Below are 20,419 nucleotides of genomic sequence, written 5' to 3' on the forward strand. Positions count from 1 at the left end.
TGTAATTCTACCACCCTCCTATCTGCAATCAAACTGTGGCCTGTAGCTAGGGCAGGCTACTATACTAAATGGACAAGTTATAAAAAGCAGATGAGATGGCACAAAACAAACGGAAGAATGTGAGGAGAAGGCTGGAGATGGGGATTAAGGGAGGCAGAGAAGTAGGAAATCAAAAATTCTCTCTCTTCCTGTTTCCATGTGGTATAAACGTCAGCAATACTGATCTGAATACCAGAACAAATAACCATGTGTTTGCGTTGTAATAATACTGTAGTAATGTTTTCTCTAAAGTATCCCTCTGCTCTACCCTGGAGGCAGTCAAAATACAGAAGGATATCCAAAAGTAACAACAAAACATTCTGAACTAAGTTTTATGCCCATGCCTGGGCAAGTGCTTTGGAAGTGGTGAGAGGAAGCAGAGAATCTTTTCTTCTGTGATTGGACAGAGTGCAAGAGCTGGTGGCCAAGTAGGGTTGCCTGAAGAATTCAAGAGTTCCATGTGAGGGCATTGCTTTGCCTTGCTTTCCTGATGGACAGTGGGGGGATGTACTGGCTCTTGTACATCATAGCAACAGGAGCAGCCCTAGCTGTTTTGCCAGCCAGGGTGGAAAACGTTTTTGGCTCCTCCCCATTCTCACCCCCAAATGGCAGACCAAAAACAATGACAAAAAAGCAGAGCCAGCCCAATCAGTGGAGCAAAAATGGCCAGCCAGTCACAGCAGAATAACTACAACAACAACAAAAAGCCGAACAGCACAGTGGTCTGGCACCCGAAGGTGGTACCCAGGGTGACTGCCTTTGCCCGCCCACCCCTAGAACCGACCCTGCATTGCAACTCCCACAGCTCAGCATGCTCTCTCCAGCACCCAAGCAGAGTTATGCTTTTCCAAGCACCATGAAATGGCATCCAACTTCAGCATTAATACCTCACTGAGATGAATACAAGCAATTCCTACATCTCAGAACTATTGTTCCAGGTTGGCTGCAGACTCAGGCACATTTAGTTCATACTTTAAAGGTTTCTTTCCCAAACACATGAGCTAGGCCCTCTCTACACTAGAAAAAAATTGTAACCATATTTAATAGATGTGACACAGGGATGCACCTGCCTGATAATACGGATCTCTTAAGCTGTGTGTAGACAGAGTGTGGGCTTTTTAACATGTGGCAGCCAGCCTTGCTCCTTTTTCATTTCTACCAATTTTGTTTCTTGGTTCTAGGTTCCTAGGCTGAGGTCTAGGGAAACCAGTGGGGCTTTTTGTTGCTAGAATGCATTGTCTCTTTTCTTTTGAAGAACTGTCTCCTTGGTATAGTGGGAGTCAGGAAAACTGGACTTCACTTCTAGCTCTGCCACTGGCTCTGTCTAACCTTGGGCAAGTCCATTTTCCTCTCTTTTCTCTCCTCCCTTTTGTCTGTTGTATCTATTTAGACCGTAGGATCTTTGACCTAAATGGACTGTCTTTCACCATGTTTCTAGCGTCAGCTAGTGCAAATGGAATCTCAGTCTTGATTCTGGTCTCTAGGTGCTATCACAACAATAATAAATATTAATAATTAATTAATAATAAACTTCCATTTAGTTCTTCACACTTACAACATTCCAATCAGGCTAGTTTTGTCAGAGAATTCTATAGAACTGCATTGGCATTGTTATAATCTTACAGAATTAAGAGTTTACACACACGTTTCTTAAAGAAATTGATGGGCTCTTTGCCCTCAGTGCCAGCCAGGATGTCTAGAGTTCTTACCTTTCTGTCTCTCGTCTAGTTCTCTAAATACTTCAGGGTGTGGTCAGGCAGCCTTTCATGGCTTCTGATTACTGCTTCTTAAAATTCATCTGTGTCCGCAGTAATTTTAAAAGCATTTTCCACATCTGTCTCTACATGCCCTGGCCCATCGATCTAAACCACCAATCTGGTTTTCCACAGCTGTCAATTTTGCTGGTCTGGTTTCCACTCTGGATTGCAGGGAGGAGAGCAGGGAGTACACAAGGTCCAGTTTTCCATTCATTGTCTCACAGTGAGCTGTCAGGATTTGGCAAGGTTTGCAGAAATTCCTCCATTTGAAGTTTGTGTTTTTACTCTTGGCATTTCCAGTACTCTGACGGCCTCTGAGGTAAAGAGCATAGTTAGTCAGATGAAGAGGTCAGGTGAAGGTTACCAATGCTATCTCAGCATGTGAGGAGAGATCCTGGGAGACAAAGGATCATCAGGGGGCTATACAATTGTGAAGGATGGGAGCAATGATGTTGGCGGCGGCTGCTGCTGCTGCTGCTGTGGTGCAAAGGCACCTGGTAGAACGTGGCAATCACTGCTGGTCTGGTGGTTCTACTCCAGTACAGAAGGAGCCTAGGAGAGGAGCAAAAATGACAGTGACTGCTGCTCTGATGCACAGTGGACCCAGAAGGAGCATAATTAGCCATTACTGCTGGTGCTGATGCTTCTATCCTGCAGAACTGGTGTAGGAGTAGAGAGAAAGTGGCAGCAACTGCTGGTGCTGTTATTCTTGGGCCAAATCCAAACCCTATTGAAATCACTAGAAAGACTCCCTTTGACTTCAATGAGTTTTGGATCAGACCTATGGGTGGGTGTAGGAGGAGAGAAGTTTAGTTCTTAGTAGTGTAACTGAATAGAGGTATCTGGCTCTGTTCTTTCCAGAGTTTTGTCCCCGTTTTATATTTTCACCCTTACTGGATACTTTGACAATGGAGATTATTATACTGCCCTTTTCTTCTCTCTTCCCAGCACCCATCAACACTTTCCCCTTACAGGAGGACAAGACAAGTGGCTTTTTCTACAGCAAACACTAATATTTATTTATGGCTTATCCACCCACGGTGTGAGTAAATGTGGCCTGGGTTTCCCCATTCCTCAAAAGATTAGCATGTCCTCTCTGCACTAGGCTCTGCCTTCATAAGTCTGGCTAGCAGGTGCACCTTCTGCTAAGATCTTTCACACAGCCTGAAAATGGGCTTGATTCTTATACAGCTCTTCTGAGTGAATAATTGTAAACCAAGCAAATATTGAGTGATGGCAAGAACAACCTTTTTCTATGGCTTGCTCTTTGTTACCAGGGATAGGACTTGTTCTTTTAGGTCACCTATGACTATACAATGAAGGGAGAAGGGGTGAGATTGATAATGTGTGAGTAAAACTGCTGGGAAAGTTCTGTAGGGCAGGACACCTTTTCTTATGCAAAGAGTAATCTGGGTGCAGTGCATCTTGTATTTGGAAAGTCTAGGGTCATAACTGAATCCCTTTCTGATGTTCTGAAAACCCTTTATGATGGCTGCATGTAACCAGATAAAATACTTCATCATCGTAACTTTTCAATAATAACAATAGTAATTTTGTTTATTTGTATTCCATATGCACCTAGAGGGCCTAACTAGGTTGGAGCACCATTACAGAAGGTGCTGTAAAGATATATATATAAATAATATAAAATAATACTTAATAATAAACTCTTGGTGAGTCCCGTTGAAGCCAAGGGTGTCTGAGCAGGCAGATCAGACTGAATCTGTAATGGGTTTCCTCCCATTTTTATTTGTAAGCTCACTACTTGTGGGCCTCATGCATAATAATATCTAAAAATTAATGGAGAAATGCAGCTGCTTAAATTAATTGCTGAAAAGGGACCAAATTCATCCTTGGTGTCCAGTAACTTCATACAAGTCAGTGGAGTTATATGAGGGATGAATTTGATCCTTACTGACATTACTTATCAAGGATATGGCTTACCCAGACATTTTATGAAGAAAATCTTGCTGTAGGCTATTTATACTGGCTGTGTTTGAGTTTCAGAAAGAAAAAAAAATCAGAAAGAGCAGCTGGAGGAGCAAATCACAAAAATACTTCGTGTAATGTTCTGTCTTTTCTCTCTCTCTCTTTCTTTAATAACAGGGCAGCACACTGAGAAAGCGAAAGATGTATGAAGAATTCCTGAGCAAGGTCTCCATTTTAGGTCAGTTGCCCTTTGGACTTCAGTGTTCATTTCTCTGTCACACATGTTGTCTGAATACATTTTGGTTTTTGATGAGATGATAAAAGTGGCAAGTGGTTGAACAGAAGACCTCACAGTATCATCTCCAGCCAAGGAAAAGCATGTAAAAAAATGCAAATAGTTCTTCTCACTAGAACCCATTTTTCTCACCCTTACTGTATACCAAATCAGAATTAGGTGGATTAAGTCTTTCCTTGAAAATCTGAGTAGGCACTTTGCTAGTAACTTTCTAAGCAGTGGTGTCACAAGTGGGCAGTAGAAGAGGGATTTTTGTAATATGAATGTGTTATAAAGTGCTGTTAAATCTTTCCAGCTGACAGGTGAGAAACTTCTTTTTCCTGCAGGAATGATCTTGCATTTTACGTGGGCTAAAAAATCTGACAGTACGGATCTAAGTGGGCTTAGATTGTTTTTGTCCTGTTCTTTTATAACCCAGGTCTTACATTCTTAAAACATCTGTTGAGCTTCTTGTCCTTGGATTTTGTTTCCCTTTGATTAATGTGATAGCCACGAAATTTGGACATGTTCTTGATGGCTTTCAGTAGGAAAAACAACAACCCCTTAATGCCTGACCAATCAATCACCATTAGGAGAACAATTTCTAATAAGGAGGACAGTGTTAGATGATACAGTGAGATGCTGATTCTGTGGGAAATGCATGAAGTTCCCGCTTGAAGTCTATCTTTGGCTATTTTAAAAATATATATAGGTTAATATACTATATAATTGAATAAAAATGTTCATAATTTCTATTTAAACAATTTAAGTTTGCTTATTTATAATATTCCACTACCATTTTAGCTGATATGAGCCTGCAAAAAAGATACTTAGTAAAAATGTACTTGAACTTCTCAGAAGATCTGGCGTGAGAAATTTGCAATTACACTTGTATTCTTTGATTAATGTCAGGTAAATCATTCATTTATATTCTCATCTTTTCTGGCAGGATGCAAAAGAGCCTTCTCCATTACTTAATTTAAATTTCATAAATTAGGAATGCAAATTATGCCAAATTATATGAAGTGTTTAAGGAAGAAAAATCTTTGCACCTGCACTAATGAAGTACAATTACAGCAATGAGACATTTAAAAGTAATTTCAGAGTTTGAAGTTATTCAGAAATGAACTCCCTTAAGCATGCAAGTTGACACTGTAATCTTATACTCAGTCCTTACTTCAGCAAAACTCCCATAGACTTCAGCTCAGCCACTTTAAAATGCACCATTATTTGCTGTAGGAGTTTCTCCTCAGTAAGGACTGAATGAAGACTTCAAATTTGGCTTTATTTTCAGTGCAGAATGTTATTAGACAACATATGTAGTGCTGTGGATGCATTGAGAATTTAGCTGAAATATCGAATACTATTTTGTGTTTAAATAATAGATGACAGCTGGCAAACTCAATAGTCATTTGAGACATCTCAGCCATACAGTACTGATAAATCAACCCCATTTCCCACCTTAACCGAGTCAGAACTCAGTAATTTATTGATATAAACATTTGATGTTTTGAATGTAACGTTTCCAGGTTGAATACTTCCTCTAACTAGTCAACTATGGCATTTTAGAAGTAATGTTTTAAAAATTGCATTCAGACTTATTTAGATTGTGATGCGCAGGTTCAATGTGTATTTCAAGATATGAAAACATTAATATTTTGAAAACTTTCCTCTGAGGCTATTTAAATGTGAGATCAAGATTTGATATGCAAAATTAGGAGATTACAAATCTGCATATAATCTACTTTATCTGCATGTATAAATTTACCTCTGGAACTAAAAGAACTTTAAACAGTTACTTCATGTAAATTCCTCTATAAAGTTTTTATTTGCAAGTACCATTAACTAATGTATTTGGAATGGTACAATCCCTTTAGACAAGAGAGAGACTTCGTGACCAGAGCTACAATTAGCTTTGAATTTTTCATAAAGCCAACTGAAGAAAAAGTTTAAAGGAACTCTTTCTTTTCATTGTTAATTACTGACTCCTTTTTTTTTCAATCAGAAAGCCAGTTCTTCCAGTCTTTACAAAAGGATTTTATGCATATTTTTAATTAAGCTGTACACTTTTTGAATATTGCATTTACAATATTTTTGTGGGCTATGTTTGCAAAGTAAAGGTCATAAATGATGTAGGAAAGTAACTTATATGTAACCATGGAACAAAATTGTTGAAACCATTATTTTTAAATGCACATGAGGAAAAAAACGAATAACAGAAAATGCTCAGTTATACGTACCAAGTCACTCTGAACTTACTGCTACATAGTTTTGTTAGACCGAATACATACTTCTGATTTCTGCCACAGGTTTATTTTAATATTCCTAATTTCAGCAACAAAATTTTTCTTTTTTCATGATGCTTCTAAACAGCGTTTTGAATAACAAGAGGAGGAAGCAGGGTAGAGTTTAATAAAGAATAGTCCAAATTAAGCGCTAACATCAGCAGTTGTGATTCTTGACTTCAAGTAATTCATACTAAAACGTCCATTCACCCATCATTAGTGAAGTCCTGTTGCATGCATTTTAATGTTTACTAGCAAATTCTGCTTTGAAGACATACAACATTTTTAGGCCACCCTTGGAAAATAAAAGATCTATTCCTGCATTCCTTGTGCACTTCAGTTGGCCAAAATTGTCACTGAAATTGGGTTACAACCTTAAACATAACCATGCTAAAACAGCCTGATCTTGAGGCCCTCATAGCAATGAGAGTTTTTCCATTGGCTTTAATGGGACACTGATCAGATGCTTGGAACCAGGTTCTCATCTCTTCTTGTCTCCTTTGTAGCACAAAGCATACACCTACACTGCAAGTGACAGTGAGTCTCTGAGCCCAGGTCTACAAACTCAGGCTCACGGGGCTTGTACTACGGTGCTAAAAACAGCCATGCAGACATTTGGGCTCAGGCTGGAGCTCGGGCTTTGAAGCCTAGGAGGGGAGGGGGGCTTTGGAGCCCAAGCTCCAGCCCAAGCCAGCAAGCCTGCCCGGCTGTTTTTAGCACTGTGGTACATGCCTGAGGCTGTAGACCCGAGCTCTGAGTCTCACAGCTGTGGGGCTGCCATGTGCAGCGTAAATGTACCCTCAGAAAACAGGCTGTAAATAGCCAACTGAGAATCCCCTCATCAGGGAGGAACTCTCACCCGTGTAGCCAGTAGAGCTTGCTCCTGCACTAACTTCCTCTCTGGTGCTGTGGCGTTCATCAGAGGCAGTGAGGGAGTGGAACTCTGCTCTGGTCTTTCGCAGCTGGGCTCATGCACAGCTCGTATGGTAGGGTAGCTCCTAGTCTGCTCAAATACACTTCAGGTCAGGGGCAGCACAGAGCAGACCCTGGAATCGGGGAGATATAACCTTCTGTTGCTACCTAACTTTTAAAATTATACACTTCATCTGGGGCATCAGAAATCACACAGATAGTCAATACTTTCATGTTTCCGGAATAGAGATTCAGGCAAAAGGCACCGATGAAATAAAAGTGAACTGACCACAGTTTCATTGTCTTCTAATATTTCTTTTTAAATAGAACCAGAAGTATCAGGTTAGATGTGAATCCTGTGTCAAAGTTAGACACTTTTACAGTAAAGCTGTATCATCTTTAATTTTTTAGAATCATTGGACAAATGGGAACGCCTTACAGTAGCCGATGCACTAGAACCTGTCCAGTTTGAAGATGGAGAAAAAATTGTTGTGCAGGGAGAGCCCGGGGATGACTTTTTCATCATCACAGAAGTAAGTGTGGCTTTCTGACAGAATTTCCCCTGGTGGGGTTGTGTTCAAGTGATTGGAATGAAAAAAGTTGGCCACATTTAATCTTAGTTCATCCATTGTAAATCTGGAATAACTCGACTGAGGTTAGTAGAGTTACTCCAGAATCAACTGAGATCAGAATCTGTACCACTGGCTTCTAGGGGGAAGTGCGGCAGAGGTGGAACTGCTATGTAATAATCGAATAATGCTGATCTGTAATGTATGAATACTGTATGTGGCGTGGTCAATAAGGTAGAGTATGGTATAGCTGTGCTGGATTATTAGATTTCCTGTATGAATGTACTGGTCTAGTTTAAGAGGGGGATGTCATCAAAACAAGCAAGAAGGCAACGCAATGGCTCTAGATAATTGTGATGGGGTGTTAATCTTTTCCAGGCTAATGTGGGGTGACTGAGGCTCAGAAGAGACTAATTAACCTGATACGCTACCCCCGAGGCAGGGATTAGGTTGACAGGCAATCTCTGAGGATTGAGCCCAGGTGAGCAGGAGGAGGCAGGGCTGGTATAAGGCCAGGAAGAGCGGACAGAAGGGGCTGTGCTGTGGGTTTAGAGAGGAAAGAAGGAAATTCTGGGGAAAAGTAGGAGCCCTGAGATCCAGGCCCTGAAGAAGGAGTTTACCCAGGAGGGTGGTAGAGTGAAAACCTGATAGAGGTGGAGTAGGAAAAGGCTTGGGGGTAACTGCAGTAAGGTTTGGGTCAGTGCAGACCTTGGCCCAGCGGGTCCCAGAGCTGGAACCTGGAGTAGAGGAAGGGCACAGGTTCCCCTACCAGCCGCTGAGGAAGTGGTATAGCCAGTGATGAGCTGCCAAAATATTAACAACCGGTTCCCTACTCCTCACCCCACCAGGGGGTCATGCCCCCCTCGGGACTCCTGCCCCATCCAACCCCCCACATTCCTTGACAGCCTCCCCCCGGACTCCCTAGGCCCCCTCCACGCCCCTTCCCTGTCCCCTGACTGCCCCCTTTGCCACCCCATCCAACCCCTTCTCTCATTCGTCGATGGCACCCTGGACCCCTGGGCCCATCAACCACCCCTTCTCTCTGTCTCCCGACTATCCCTGGAATCCCTTACCCCTGACTGGCCCCCCACGCCCCCACCAAACCCCTGTCCTTCCTGACTGCCCCTGGGACCCTTGCCCCCGTTCCAATCCCCCTGTTCCCTGTGCCCTCTGACCGCCCTGACACTATAGCCACCCCCCCAGCTCATCTGTTTCTAATCCAACATCCCCCCACCTTACTCGCCCCTCTCCCCCCTTACCCGCTTGCCTGGAAGGTGGGGCGGCGGCCAGGGCTGGGAGCCCGGCAGCTGCGTTAGCCGGACCAGGGCCTCGCTCGGCTGGGACTGGGCCAGACCCCGGAGCTGGGACTGAGCCGCACCGCCTGCTGAAGTTGGGGCTGGACCCCGGGAGCCGGGCTGGAGCTGTGCCGCTCAGCCGAGGTTGGGGCCAGACCCCGGGAGCCGGGCCGGAGCCGCGCCACCCGGCCGAGGTCAGGACCGGACCCTGGGAGCCGGACAGGAGCCGCGCTGCCCGGCCGAGGTCGGGGCTGGGGTTGGGGGCCAGGCCGGAGCCATGTGGCACCTGGAGCCCTCCTCCCGCTTGTGCCCCCGCCCCCCTGCCCCAGCTCATCTGGGGGAAGCCGCTGCTTCCTTCTCAGCCTTCCCAGGCTTCCCGCGCAACAGCTGATTCGCGGGAAGCTGGGGAGGGGGAGGAGAAGCCGGGGAAGCGTTCAGGAGAGGAGGCAGAAGCGGAGTGAGGTGACCTGGGGCTGGGGGAAGGGCAGGGAGCTGCTAGAGCTTTTGTTAAATTTAAAAACCCTTTTTGAACCAGTTGTCCCTGGCAGGACAACCGGTTCTAAACGGGCTTCTAAATTTAACAACCGGTTCCCACGAACCGGTGGGAACCGGCTCCAGCTCACTACTGGGTATAGCCTTGGATACCCGAGAAGGGGAAAACTATAGTGACCTAACCAGAGGGCCAAGCCATGAAGAGGGAGCAACTGAGTCACAAAGAGGAAGCACAGAAACTCCTGGTGCAAGAGGGGCTGCGGCATGAACAAGAGAGAGATCGGGGCAACAGACCGAGTGGAGTTACTCCCCAGACACAGCCACTCCAGCCATGAGTGAACCCTGTGATAATAAGCATCCTCCTAACAAATGCTAGGGGTTGGGTGGAGGAGAGGGGCAATTCCAAGACACTGGCTATTAGAGGTGAAGATGGCTTCCAGGCTCCAGCCTGAAGTTCCTCAGCTGTTTTGCTGAAGTTGGGACTGTAGAGATCAAAAGGACCCTGAACAGTGAAAAGAACTCTCTCTGGAGAGTAAGGGAGTGGAAGCTGAGTGTCTGCTGTCCTGAAGACATGGAATACAGACACTGGTCTTGTGGGAGTGGCTGAAGTAGTTGGGGCCTTCCCCAGCCCTGGACTTATGCCTCAGGGAAAGTCTATACACATGCCTATCTATCTGTTGTTTTAAGATCTGTTTTCTCTGAAATGCTTCCGTTCTAAATAAACAGTACTTTTGCTTTAAGAAGGTGCTCCCAGAAGGAACAGAACAGCAGGTACTGAACCAAACTCGGGCCTGCTGAAATAATCACAGTTAACACCGGAGATCTGCAGCCCAAAGTCTGGTCCAAGAGTGCGAGAATTATGGGATTCCCTCCTCACTTCCTCCCCACCCAAGAGAGGTGAAAGCTTGAGGCCTTAGGGCGGGGGGAAGAGACCAGGAGGAGTCAGAGGTGCAGTTAGCCCAGCAACTGTGACAGGTGGTAGTGGTAATCTGTTCCTCTACTTTGCTTAAACCAAATCTGGGTGGCTGAGTGGCTTTCTTGCTTGCTCTCACACAGGCAGTCAGACCAGTCAGGCATCTGAGACATCCTCTGGGAGGTCATTTGACACTTCCCTTTCAGCTCCATCATCTCCCTTCTGCCTCACAAGCAAGCAGATGTTGATGGGTATTTTACACACACGCACACAAATATAGTGCAACTTGGAGCAAGAAGATAATGTAAAAATGACTCAAAAACACAAAAACAGCTTTAGTGTGTGACCATATTCTTACAGTATTAGGAACCCTCACTCCATCTATCCAAATCCAAGAGTTTTGGCTGCATAGTTTCTATTGCTAGCTCAGGGAATGTACATATACAAAGGTGTAGACCCTACCCATTAAGCCCCACTCTAGAATCATTAGGGGCCTGCAAAGCGGCATCTCCGAATTTTGTGAGGGCAGCCAGAGCTCCCTTGGCTCCCTCCTCTCTCAGATTTTTGGGCAAGTACCTCTGCATAAGGCTGCCCGCATGTGGCCCACAATGAATATAATGTGTATAAAATGCCTTTTTTTCCTTCCTTTTTTATGTGGGTGTTGAAGCGCTGAAGAAACTTTGGACCTGGCTTCCCCACTTTTGATGCCCACAAAATTTTGAGTGCAAGTCATTATATCTGCATATCAGGTAGTTAAAATGTCTAAATGACATTAATTGTGCCCACAAAAAAATGTGGGTGCAAAAAGGGAGGACAGATTTTAAAAACCCAGCCCATAATATATTTGTAGTTAGTAAAACAGCTTGTATGTAAGTAGCATTTAGAAAATATAGCTTCTTTGTCAAACAACATAGTGTACATTTCTACAAGTTTTCTAAAAAATTGGTGGCTCCATGGAGCAGCAAAAGGCTACAGTATTAACTAAGTTTTCTTAGCCATCAAATCCAGTGTGGAAAATTGGCAGCCTGCTTAAGAGTTACCAAAGGCCTTTATTTTCCTCCTCTTAATCGAACAGCTGCGAAGACTTGAATGGGGAGCAAAGCACTAGCACTGCATACTCATGTACTATCTGTTCTTCTATCCCTCCAGCCATTCATCCATTCACTCCTAGAATTTCATCTACATGTTTCTCACTTTGGAAGCTGCCTGTGTTTTTCTGTGTTAAAGAATGAAATCCCCTTACCAGTTATTTTATATACAAGTTACACTTGTGCCTGCTTGTGCTGCTGTAGTTCTGAGTTTGTAGTTTGAACCTCATTTCACAGAGGTTTATGGCTCAGATATAAAACTTTTTTCAGGAGATGTGAGCAGAGCCATCAGGAACAAATTATTTTGCAAACTTTGGTTGAAAGTAGTTTGGCTGGTTTGCAGTTACATATGTCCAAAAAATATTAGCTCCTTTAATATTCTTTTTTTTTATTTATGGCCTTATATCCACAAATACTCTACAAACATTACCGGGTTATTTGCATGCTACAAATACAGGAATAATTTACATGCAACTGAAATGCAGTCACTTTTGGGGTGTGGTATGGCCGTTGTTTAGCAGTACACAGTGACACTGTGCAGAAGCAATTTTAGACTGGATTTTTATTATATATTATACTAATGCAAAGTGAAAATGAGTCAACAATGTGATGCAGTTACAAAAAAGGTTACTATTATTCTGGGGCATATTAATAGGAGTATCATATGTAAGACATTGGAGGTGATTGTCCCACTCCACTTGGCAGCAATAGGGCCTCAGCTGTGTCCAATTCTGAGCATCACATTTTAGGATAGATGTGGACAAGCTAGAGAGTCCAGAGGAGACAAATGGAGAGTCCAGTGGAGACCTATGGGGAAAGGTAAAAACAACTGGACATGTTTAGTCGTGAGAAAAGAAGGCTGATGGGAGACCTGATAATCTTCAGATATGTTAAGAACTGTTATGAAGAGGATGTGGATCGATTGTTCGTCATGTCCGCTGAAGGTAGGACAAGAAGTGATGGGCCTAATCTGCAGCAAGTGAGACTTAGGTTAGATATTAGGAAAAACTTTCTAACTGTAAGGGTAATTAAGCTCTGGAATAGGCTTCCAAGGGTGATTATGGAATCCCCGTCACTGGAAGTTTTTAAAAACAGGTTGGACAAACACCTGTCATGGAAGCCTAGGTTTACTCGGGTTCTGCCTTGGCTGGACTTGATGATGTCTCAATGTCCCTTCCAGCCCTACATTTCTATGATTATTATGTACAATAGGTATATACTTAGAAAAAGCAATGGCCCAGCTTCTGAAGCTTTGAAACAATCACAGAGACTTCTGGGATTGATGTCCCAAAGGGTGTCTCCAAGTTTATATAGTTTGGTAGCTCTTACCGTATAAGAGTCCCTAGGAGTGTCAGGCCTACCACAGATTTTAAACAGTTGGCACCATAGTTTTTGTTAACCTGTTCTATAAGCCACCCATGTTTTGTTAACCTTCATAGTTGTTTTCCTCTATAACATTACTTTGAGGTGCTAACATTCCAGCCATGTTGGCTCCTGGTACATGGGGTAGCACCTGACATGATTTGTGCAAAGAAATGTATACATTCAGCAGTGCTCAAATGGTAACTTGAATTTTTGATTAGCCTAGTTAGTATGTTGTGCCTCTTACACTTGACAGTCAAACTGTTTTCTGATGCTGTTGGTTTGGCAATCATCTGTGTTGATTTTTGTGGCCAGTCGTAATTATATGTTTATTTAGCTGTGAGTTTGCAGCCCTGTTTTGATTCCAGGAAATGATAATGTTGTTCTGTAAACTGTTGTATAGTGTCTGGCTGATACAATACCAGCTGTTCAATATGAAGAGGAAGATATTATTGAGTTGGTTGGATTTTCATTTGTTGTAATAACCAATTTGCAGCACCGAGATATGGTATCTATGACAAATAAATTAATAAAACCAATAGATTATTTTGTGACAATATAGACAGTATTCGTTACAAAACAATTCAAATGTCTTGTGGTTCAGTGCAGCTATAACTTTATATTTTAAATATACAAATATCCATACACACAGTTATTGACAATACATGCTTTTGTGCTTTTTTATTTAACATAATATCTATGGCTACTTTCCTCCAAGGATCTCTGCAAAAGTACACGGAGATCTCCAAGAGAACTCAACCACCTCCTAAACTTCCACTGGGTCCCAGTCACAAGTTTGCAAATACTACTACTGTACTCGTGATGGATGCAGAGAGTCCTATCCTCCAATTATTGTTATGTTTAGCAATTTTAAAGATTGATTAAACCTCACAACAACACGACAAAGTAGATAGCCATTATTCCCATGTTACCGATGGGTGACCTGAGTCACAGAGAGGTTGAGGGCAGTGTCCATTAATTGAGAGTGCCTCCATTTTTTCCTGAAGTGCTGAGTACCCACCACTCCCACTGACTTCAGCTGGAGATATCAGTCTCAACACATCTGCAAATGTCTCAGACTGTGTGCCAAAAAAAGGGTAGTAACTAAATTAGCACCCACTTGTGAAAAACAGGGACTAAATGCTTTGGGTCAAAGTGAGTCAGTGACTAAGTAAGGAACAGAACTCAGGATTCCTTTCTTCCATTCTACTTACCTGGCCCCACCCTGTCGACATACAGCACTTCATTTTTCTAACTCATTCTTGCCTTTTCTCTGTCCCTGAAGGGGCAAGATATGTGGCTCCCTCCAAAACCAGTGAATGTTTGCAAATTTGCTATAAATTAGCTGTCTGGCCTTCCTCCTCCAATCAAAACTTTCACACTCCTGGAGGATCAGAAAAGCAACCACAAAGAAAACCATGAATAATTTTCTGCTGACTGCATATGGTGGTGGAGTCCATCTTTCTCTTAACAGGCACATTGAGTATTTTTGTCACATGGAATAATCTCCACTGCCTTGCATTTGTTCACTCATCCTGCTAGTACCATAGCAGTCTTTCCACACAATCCTTTGGCTTATTTTATTACTTATATAGTCAGCGTTCAAGGAAAGCATCCCTGTTATGCATTACAGTATTTAGCATTCCTAAGCATGTGTTCACGTCCCTTTTGAAATCAAAATCAAGCACTTCTAAGTGCTTTCATGAACAGGGCTGGCCTATGCAGGCATTTAAGTGCTTTCCTGAATGATAGTTGTGATCATTAAAGAGATTTATTATGAAAAAATACATGTCTACACTGGCACAGTGTGTCATACATAAGATAAAGATGAGCATAGGAGGCCCATTTCTTCCCTTAGTTATAGCTGTGTGACTCTGCTGACCCCAGCAGGATTGCACTGATGGGAAAGAGGGCAGAATGTTGCTCAAGAAGTGAGAGAGACTCTAGTTTTAATATCTGCTCTAATAATTTTTAGCCTCCTTTGAGATCTATGGAAGAAGAGTGCCACTAAAGTGCTAAGCATCGTCATCCATACTTTACAGAAGAAGAAACGATAATTTATATTCCGGTTTGCCCCAGAGGCTTCAACCAGTCAGGACTCTGTTGTGTTAGGCCCTTCCCCAAAGAGGGGTTCACGTGACTTCGGTGTGTATACAAAAACATTTAGTTTGTGACCAGCTCCACTAGTGTGCTGCACAATGAGTCTCTGTGTGGGCCCTGCTGACATGCTCTAACTGTTCCTTTGTGCACTTTGATCTGCCCTGCTTTGAAATAGGAGTAGATCAAAAATGTAATAAGGAACTGTTACTGTACTTCAGCACACTCCATACAGCCACTCTTGTGCAGCAGGCTAGTGTAGGATAGGTTCACATCCCAGTTTGCTGCAAACTAAATGTTCATGTAGACAAGCCCTTACTTGCACAAAGTCAATGTCACAACCCGATAAAAACCCTGTCCCATATCTAATCCATCTATCTTCATTGTCTGCCAAATGAGTAGTGTAGCCCCTCTCTGTCCCCATTTCCTTATATGCAAAACTGAGGGAATTATACTATTAACAGAAAAACCTTACCCATTTAAGATGTCCGTAGCCACATGTACTGGAGGTAGGAAAGTATTATTAGCCCCCGTTTGTAGATGGGCAAACAGACACAGAGCATGTATGTGTGCATTTGTGTCTGTCTGTCTGTCTGACTTTCTCTAGTGGTAAATATATCCTCAGGATTCCAGGACAATTAAGCTTTTCTTTCACCCTAAATTTTCCTAAACACTCATACGATGTCTTCCTACATTAGAATGGGCTCCTCATTTTTCATGTAAATCTACAATCAGCAGCAGACCCCATCAAGACTTGTCTCAATTTAAATATCTAATGGCTAAGAAAATTGTTTTTCAGATGTAATTTTTTTTTACCTTCTGTACCATACTTCATAATTTAAAGATACAAGAAATCAGTAGTGACTTTATCCTTTAATAACTATTGGCCCCAGATTTATTTACTACTGAGTTGAAACTGTTTTTTTAAAAAAAATGAAAACGGCGGGCTCTGTATTTTCAGACATTTACAGATCTTGTTTTCCACTATGCTTTTCACACAACAAACTCAGGCTTTCTCAGACTAGACAGATGTGGAATGTATCTGTTGGATTCCAAAGTCATGGAATAATTCCATATGAGATTCCTGGCACAGAGGTGCAAAACTTTAAGCACCATGCAGCAATTGTTACCATAAAAGAATTATATTTTGGCAAGTGTAACTCATAACAGATGTACAGTTTCTAACAAATAAATTTGCATTTGTATCATGAACTACCCAACACTACGAAGGCTTTATTCATTTGACTTCATATAAAGCAAATATTTTTAACTACCATTTTAAAGTAGGAACCTGCTAAGTTAAAACTCCAGTAAAAAAAATGTAAATCTAAATAAAATATCATTCAAATAGGGCCTGATTCAGCTGAGTTCAATTAGTGTTTTGCTATTAACTTCAGTGGGAGTGGGATCAGGGCCATGGTACTAGGGGAAAGGACTGTTATAGTCATCTGCTATTCAGGCTACTGGAAAAGTTAACAGACAACAGTAGTGAGAGAGGAAGTTGTTTTCATATGCTGTTCTGTAAATTCAGCCCAAAACTTGGCTCAGTGGTGCAGTACCTAAAAGAAAGTTTTTCTGATTCAGCTGCCAGAAAATTTTAGGGTCTACAGCTGCGAAGTACTACGCTGCGTCTTTCAGCTCCTACCATTCCCTATATCAGATCCTTTGGATCCACTTGTCATTACTAAGCATCACATGTGGCATAGAGTTATGTCATAGAACTGCCGTGAGTATGCTCAAAATGTCCTTTGAGTTCAGTTGGATATTGAGAGCTTATCATGTCTGGTTGGTAACTGAGCTGCTGCCATGTGCCTGTGGCAGTCCTTAAAGTTTGAAAAGGCTTAAGGAACATATACATACCCACAGGAAAAGATGCATCAGGAGAAGATAGTGAAAAGTTTAGGGCGATGCCAAATTATAGTCATGTCGGACAACTTACTGGAACTGTTTGCATGGGTTCCCTTCTGTCTCCCAACCCTGCTAAGTACTCTTAGGCACAGGAAATAAAACTGTGTGCATTACGCAGCTTGACATACAATAAAGTTCAAGGAAAACTGGAGAATATGATATTAGATGTAATAATGAGCAATTTCATATTGGACAGTAGTTTTAAAATCCAGCATAAAAGTCATCTGTTTAACAGTAGCTTTTGATAAGTAAAAGAGAGATGGGATGATACTGACCTCTTTTGTAAAGCCCTCGGAGATCTACTGATGAAAAGCTCTATATAAGAGCGAGGTATTATCATTATTAATTATTATTATTATCATCTTAGTGGTAAGAAAAGGAGATGATGTCAGGTCTCCTGGTTCGATTCTCAGTTCTGCCAGTAATTCACAGTGTGTACAAAATTTTAATATCCTTGTGTCCCTATCCCTATTTTATAGATCAGAGAATAATAAATCTTGTAGCACTTTACAAAGGTGGGTGAAAGATGCTCTTTAAGCACCAAGTATTATTTTTACTATGAAAACCAGGCAAATGAGAAATTGCGTAATTGCAAGGAGGGTCCTAAATAAGGAATGAACAGAAATGATTTGTCTACCATGTAAAGGCTTTTGAAAATGAATGTGTACAGCAGGACGCTTGGCAGAACTGATATGGAGAACTGTGTTTGGACGATTGTCTTCAAGCACAGCTATACCTATCATGGGGACCGTTCCTATTGACTCGGACATTTCAGTCAGGGCCACGGTTTGATGCTTCTGACTGGGCAGGGACATGTTGTGAACAATCATGATCGCTGAAAAGTGTTTGAGATTAGAACTCTGTAGAGTGAAAGCACTGTTTCTGAACACAGCTGTAACACTCTTTGTGCTGACTCCATATGGTTGCAAATCATGTTCAAACCATAATTAGATTGAACAAGGTTTGCACTCTGGTTAAAAATGCTAACATAGAGGGACCCTGTATAGTAGGAGTTAAGGGGAACTCAGCACCTTATCATAGAATATGAGGGTTGGAAGGGACCTCAGGAGGTCATCTAGTCCAACCCCCAGTTCAAAGCAGGACCAATCTCCAACTTTTTTTTTTTTTGCCTCAGACTCCTAAAAGGCCCCCTTAAGGATTGAATTCATAACCCTGGGTTTAGCAGGCTCATGCTTAAACCACTGAGCTATCCTCTCCCTTAAGCCTTGCAGCGTTAGGCCTTTTTGTGGTAAATGTAGGCTTGTGTATTATTGCAAAACAGGCTTTTGAAGATTTATGGTGTAAAAGCTGTTTAACAAAAAAAAAAAAAAAGAAAAGAAAAATAATGGTCCAATTGTTTCCTGCTTTAAATTGTTACACTTTGACACTATAACCTGAAAGAGACCCCTTTGGCACATACCCCTGCATCAAGCAGGAGAACTACAAAGTAAACCTCTTCCCTCGGGTTAATGAAGTCACTGCCTTAGGCACACTCCGCTATCACACATGATAATCTCTTTAAAATACAACGTGATTAATTATTAATTAGGAAGATGAATGTTGTCTAGAAAAGGAGTTTCAAAGGCTACAATCAGAACTGCTTAGTGTCACCAGGATTTGGTTGATAGTGAGTATGTTTGTCAAGGGCTGCACAGTACAGCAGCTTCTGCTATACCTAAAACAATAAATGAAAGAAACCAAAATAACAATAAGTGCCTGAGTTTCCTGGGCTGTAGCTGGTTTAACAACAAAAGGATTATTTTACCCAGAGCCCTTGCAACAAGGGTTGATCTGGTGTCACCAGTTGAGCGTAGCTATTGCAGCTCACATGGGCTCCAGCTCAGCATTCTATCCCTTCTGTGTTTGTACAGTAAGATCCTGGCCTGTGACCAGCTCTCCTAAGCAATGTGGTAATACTAATAATAATACAAGACAGTACTTAAGCACGTGCCTAACTTTAAGCATGTGCTTAAGTCCCTTTGAGGTCAAGCACTTCAAGTTTAGGCATGTGCTTCGTAGTTGCTGTCCTAAATAGGGATTTGATTAAGTACATGCTGCAGTGCTTTGTTGAATTCAGCAATCCAATCCAGCAATAGATGGGCCCAAGCCAGCAGTTGGTGATGTCAGTGGGAATCTTTCCATTGAATTTAGTGAGCATTGGATCAGGCCCTATAGTTGTAACCTGGAGTAAATTCTGGTTGTGTAGGAGGATGACCTCCTCTGAAGGATGGAGGCACAAAATAGGTTATAAAATAACCCACCTAGCTCTCTGAACCATGACCGTGTGGGAAAAGCCTATGCAAACAAGCTTTGCTACTCTTAATTCTCAAGATCATGCCTCCCCACCCACCACCATCATGGAGCAAGAGAAAGAAAGGAGCCACTACTTCTTCTCATCAGCAACACCCTCTTTGTGGTAATTGACCAGTGAGTCAATTTAAAGCAGCTGGTAGCTTTTGTCCTCTCCCCACCCAGGTCCCAGTGCCAAAGGACCTGAATCACTCCTCTCAGCTGCCACAGCTTCTGGCTTTTCCTCCTTGCTTCCTCTCTTCCCATCTCCTTCCTCCACCCCACATATTAACGACTGCTGTGATACAATTGTGTATTTTAAACTCGGCAACAAATCAAAACCTGAGTTGGATCATTTTAACCATTCATATGCTAAAGATCCTGATTGTGGGCATTTCCCATCTGTTTTACCATGTCAGTTTGTTGTAGGTTTCATTGTTGGTGTATGGTAGAAACCAGGACCCCTGACTTCAAGTTCCATGAATTGCTGCTCTGCACCCTGGGCCTTGACAATGATGTGTAATGGTAAAAATAACATGCAGTGAATGTACTGTTAATGCTGCAGAGAACACCATGGTTTGTCACATAAATAAATGCAAAGCTCTTTAGCTCACAATCAAAATTATCTCCTGTTGAGCCACCCATTGCTGATAACACATACATCAGCTAGTTGCCTGTAAACTGACTGTAAAAAGAAATGATTTCTTTAAAAAGAGATAATGTAAAGAGGAGAATAATGTAAAAAACATGTTCACATCTGACACATTATGACAGAAAATATTCCCAGCCAGTCTGGCCAATGCAGGGCATTTGTGTCAAGTTTCTGGGCGCAATAATTTTCAAAAAGAGACATTAGAACCTAAAATCACATTGTTTAAATATTACGTGTGATACTTCTACTAACACATCCTATCTTAGGTACTTAGCTGTCTTATATGGCCCCTATTACTGAGCACATCACAATCTTCAGTGGATTTATCCTCACAACAATGGGCAGTGTTGTTGTCCCTCTTATACACATGAGGGACTGAAGCCTAGTGAGACTAAGTGACTTGCCCAAGGTCACACAGGAAGTCCATGTCAGAGCAGAAAATGGAATCCCATCTTCTGTCCCCCGAGCTTGTGCCCTAACTGGTCCATCCTTCCTCCTCCATCTGAAGCTTTACATTTTCAAAAGCTTCACACACATTTATCAGATTAATCGCAAATT

The 20,419-nt window shown here is 42.2% G+C and overlaps 1 protein-coding gene across 1 annotated transcript in view; it reads left to right on the plus strand.

Moving 5' to 3' along the window:
- The window catches only part of PRKAR1B (protein kinase cAMP-dependent type I regulatory subunit beta), a 115,820-nt gene that overhangs the window by 76,618 nt on the left and 18,783 nt on the right, over positions 1-20,419 (plus strand). Inside the window, exons 8-9 of the mRNA XM_032771018.2 lie at positions 3,903-3,963; positions 7,608-7,729. Of these exons, the coding sequence (XP_032626909.1) occupies positions 3,903-3,963; positions 7,608-7,729 (183 nt within the window). The remainder of the gene's footprint in view (positions 1-3,902; positions 3,964-7,607; positions 7,730-20,419) is intronic.

The sequence above is a fragment of the Chelonoidis abingdonii genome, chromosome 9 (assembly GCF_003597395.2).
Source record: "Chelonoidis abingdonii isolate Lonesome George chromosome 9, CheloAbing_2.0, whole genome shotgun sequence".
NCBI lineage: Eukaryota > Metazoa > Chordata > Testudines > Testudinidae > Chelonoidis > Chelonoidis abingdonii.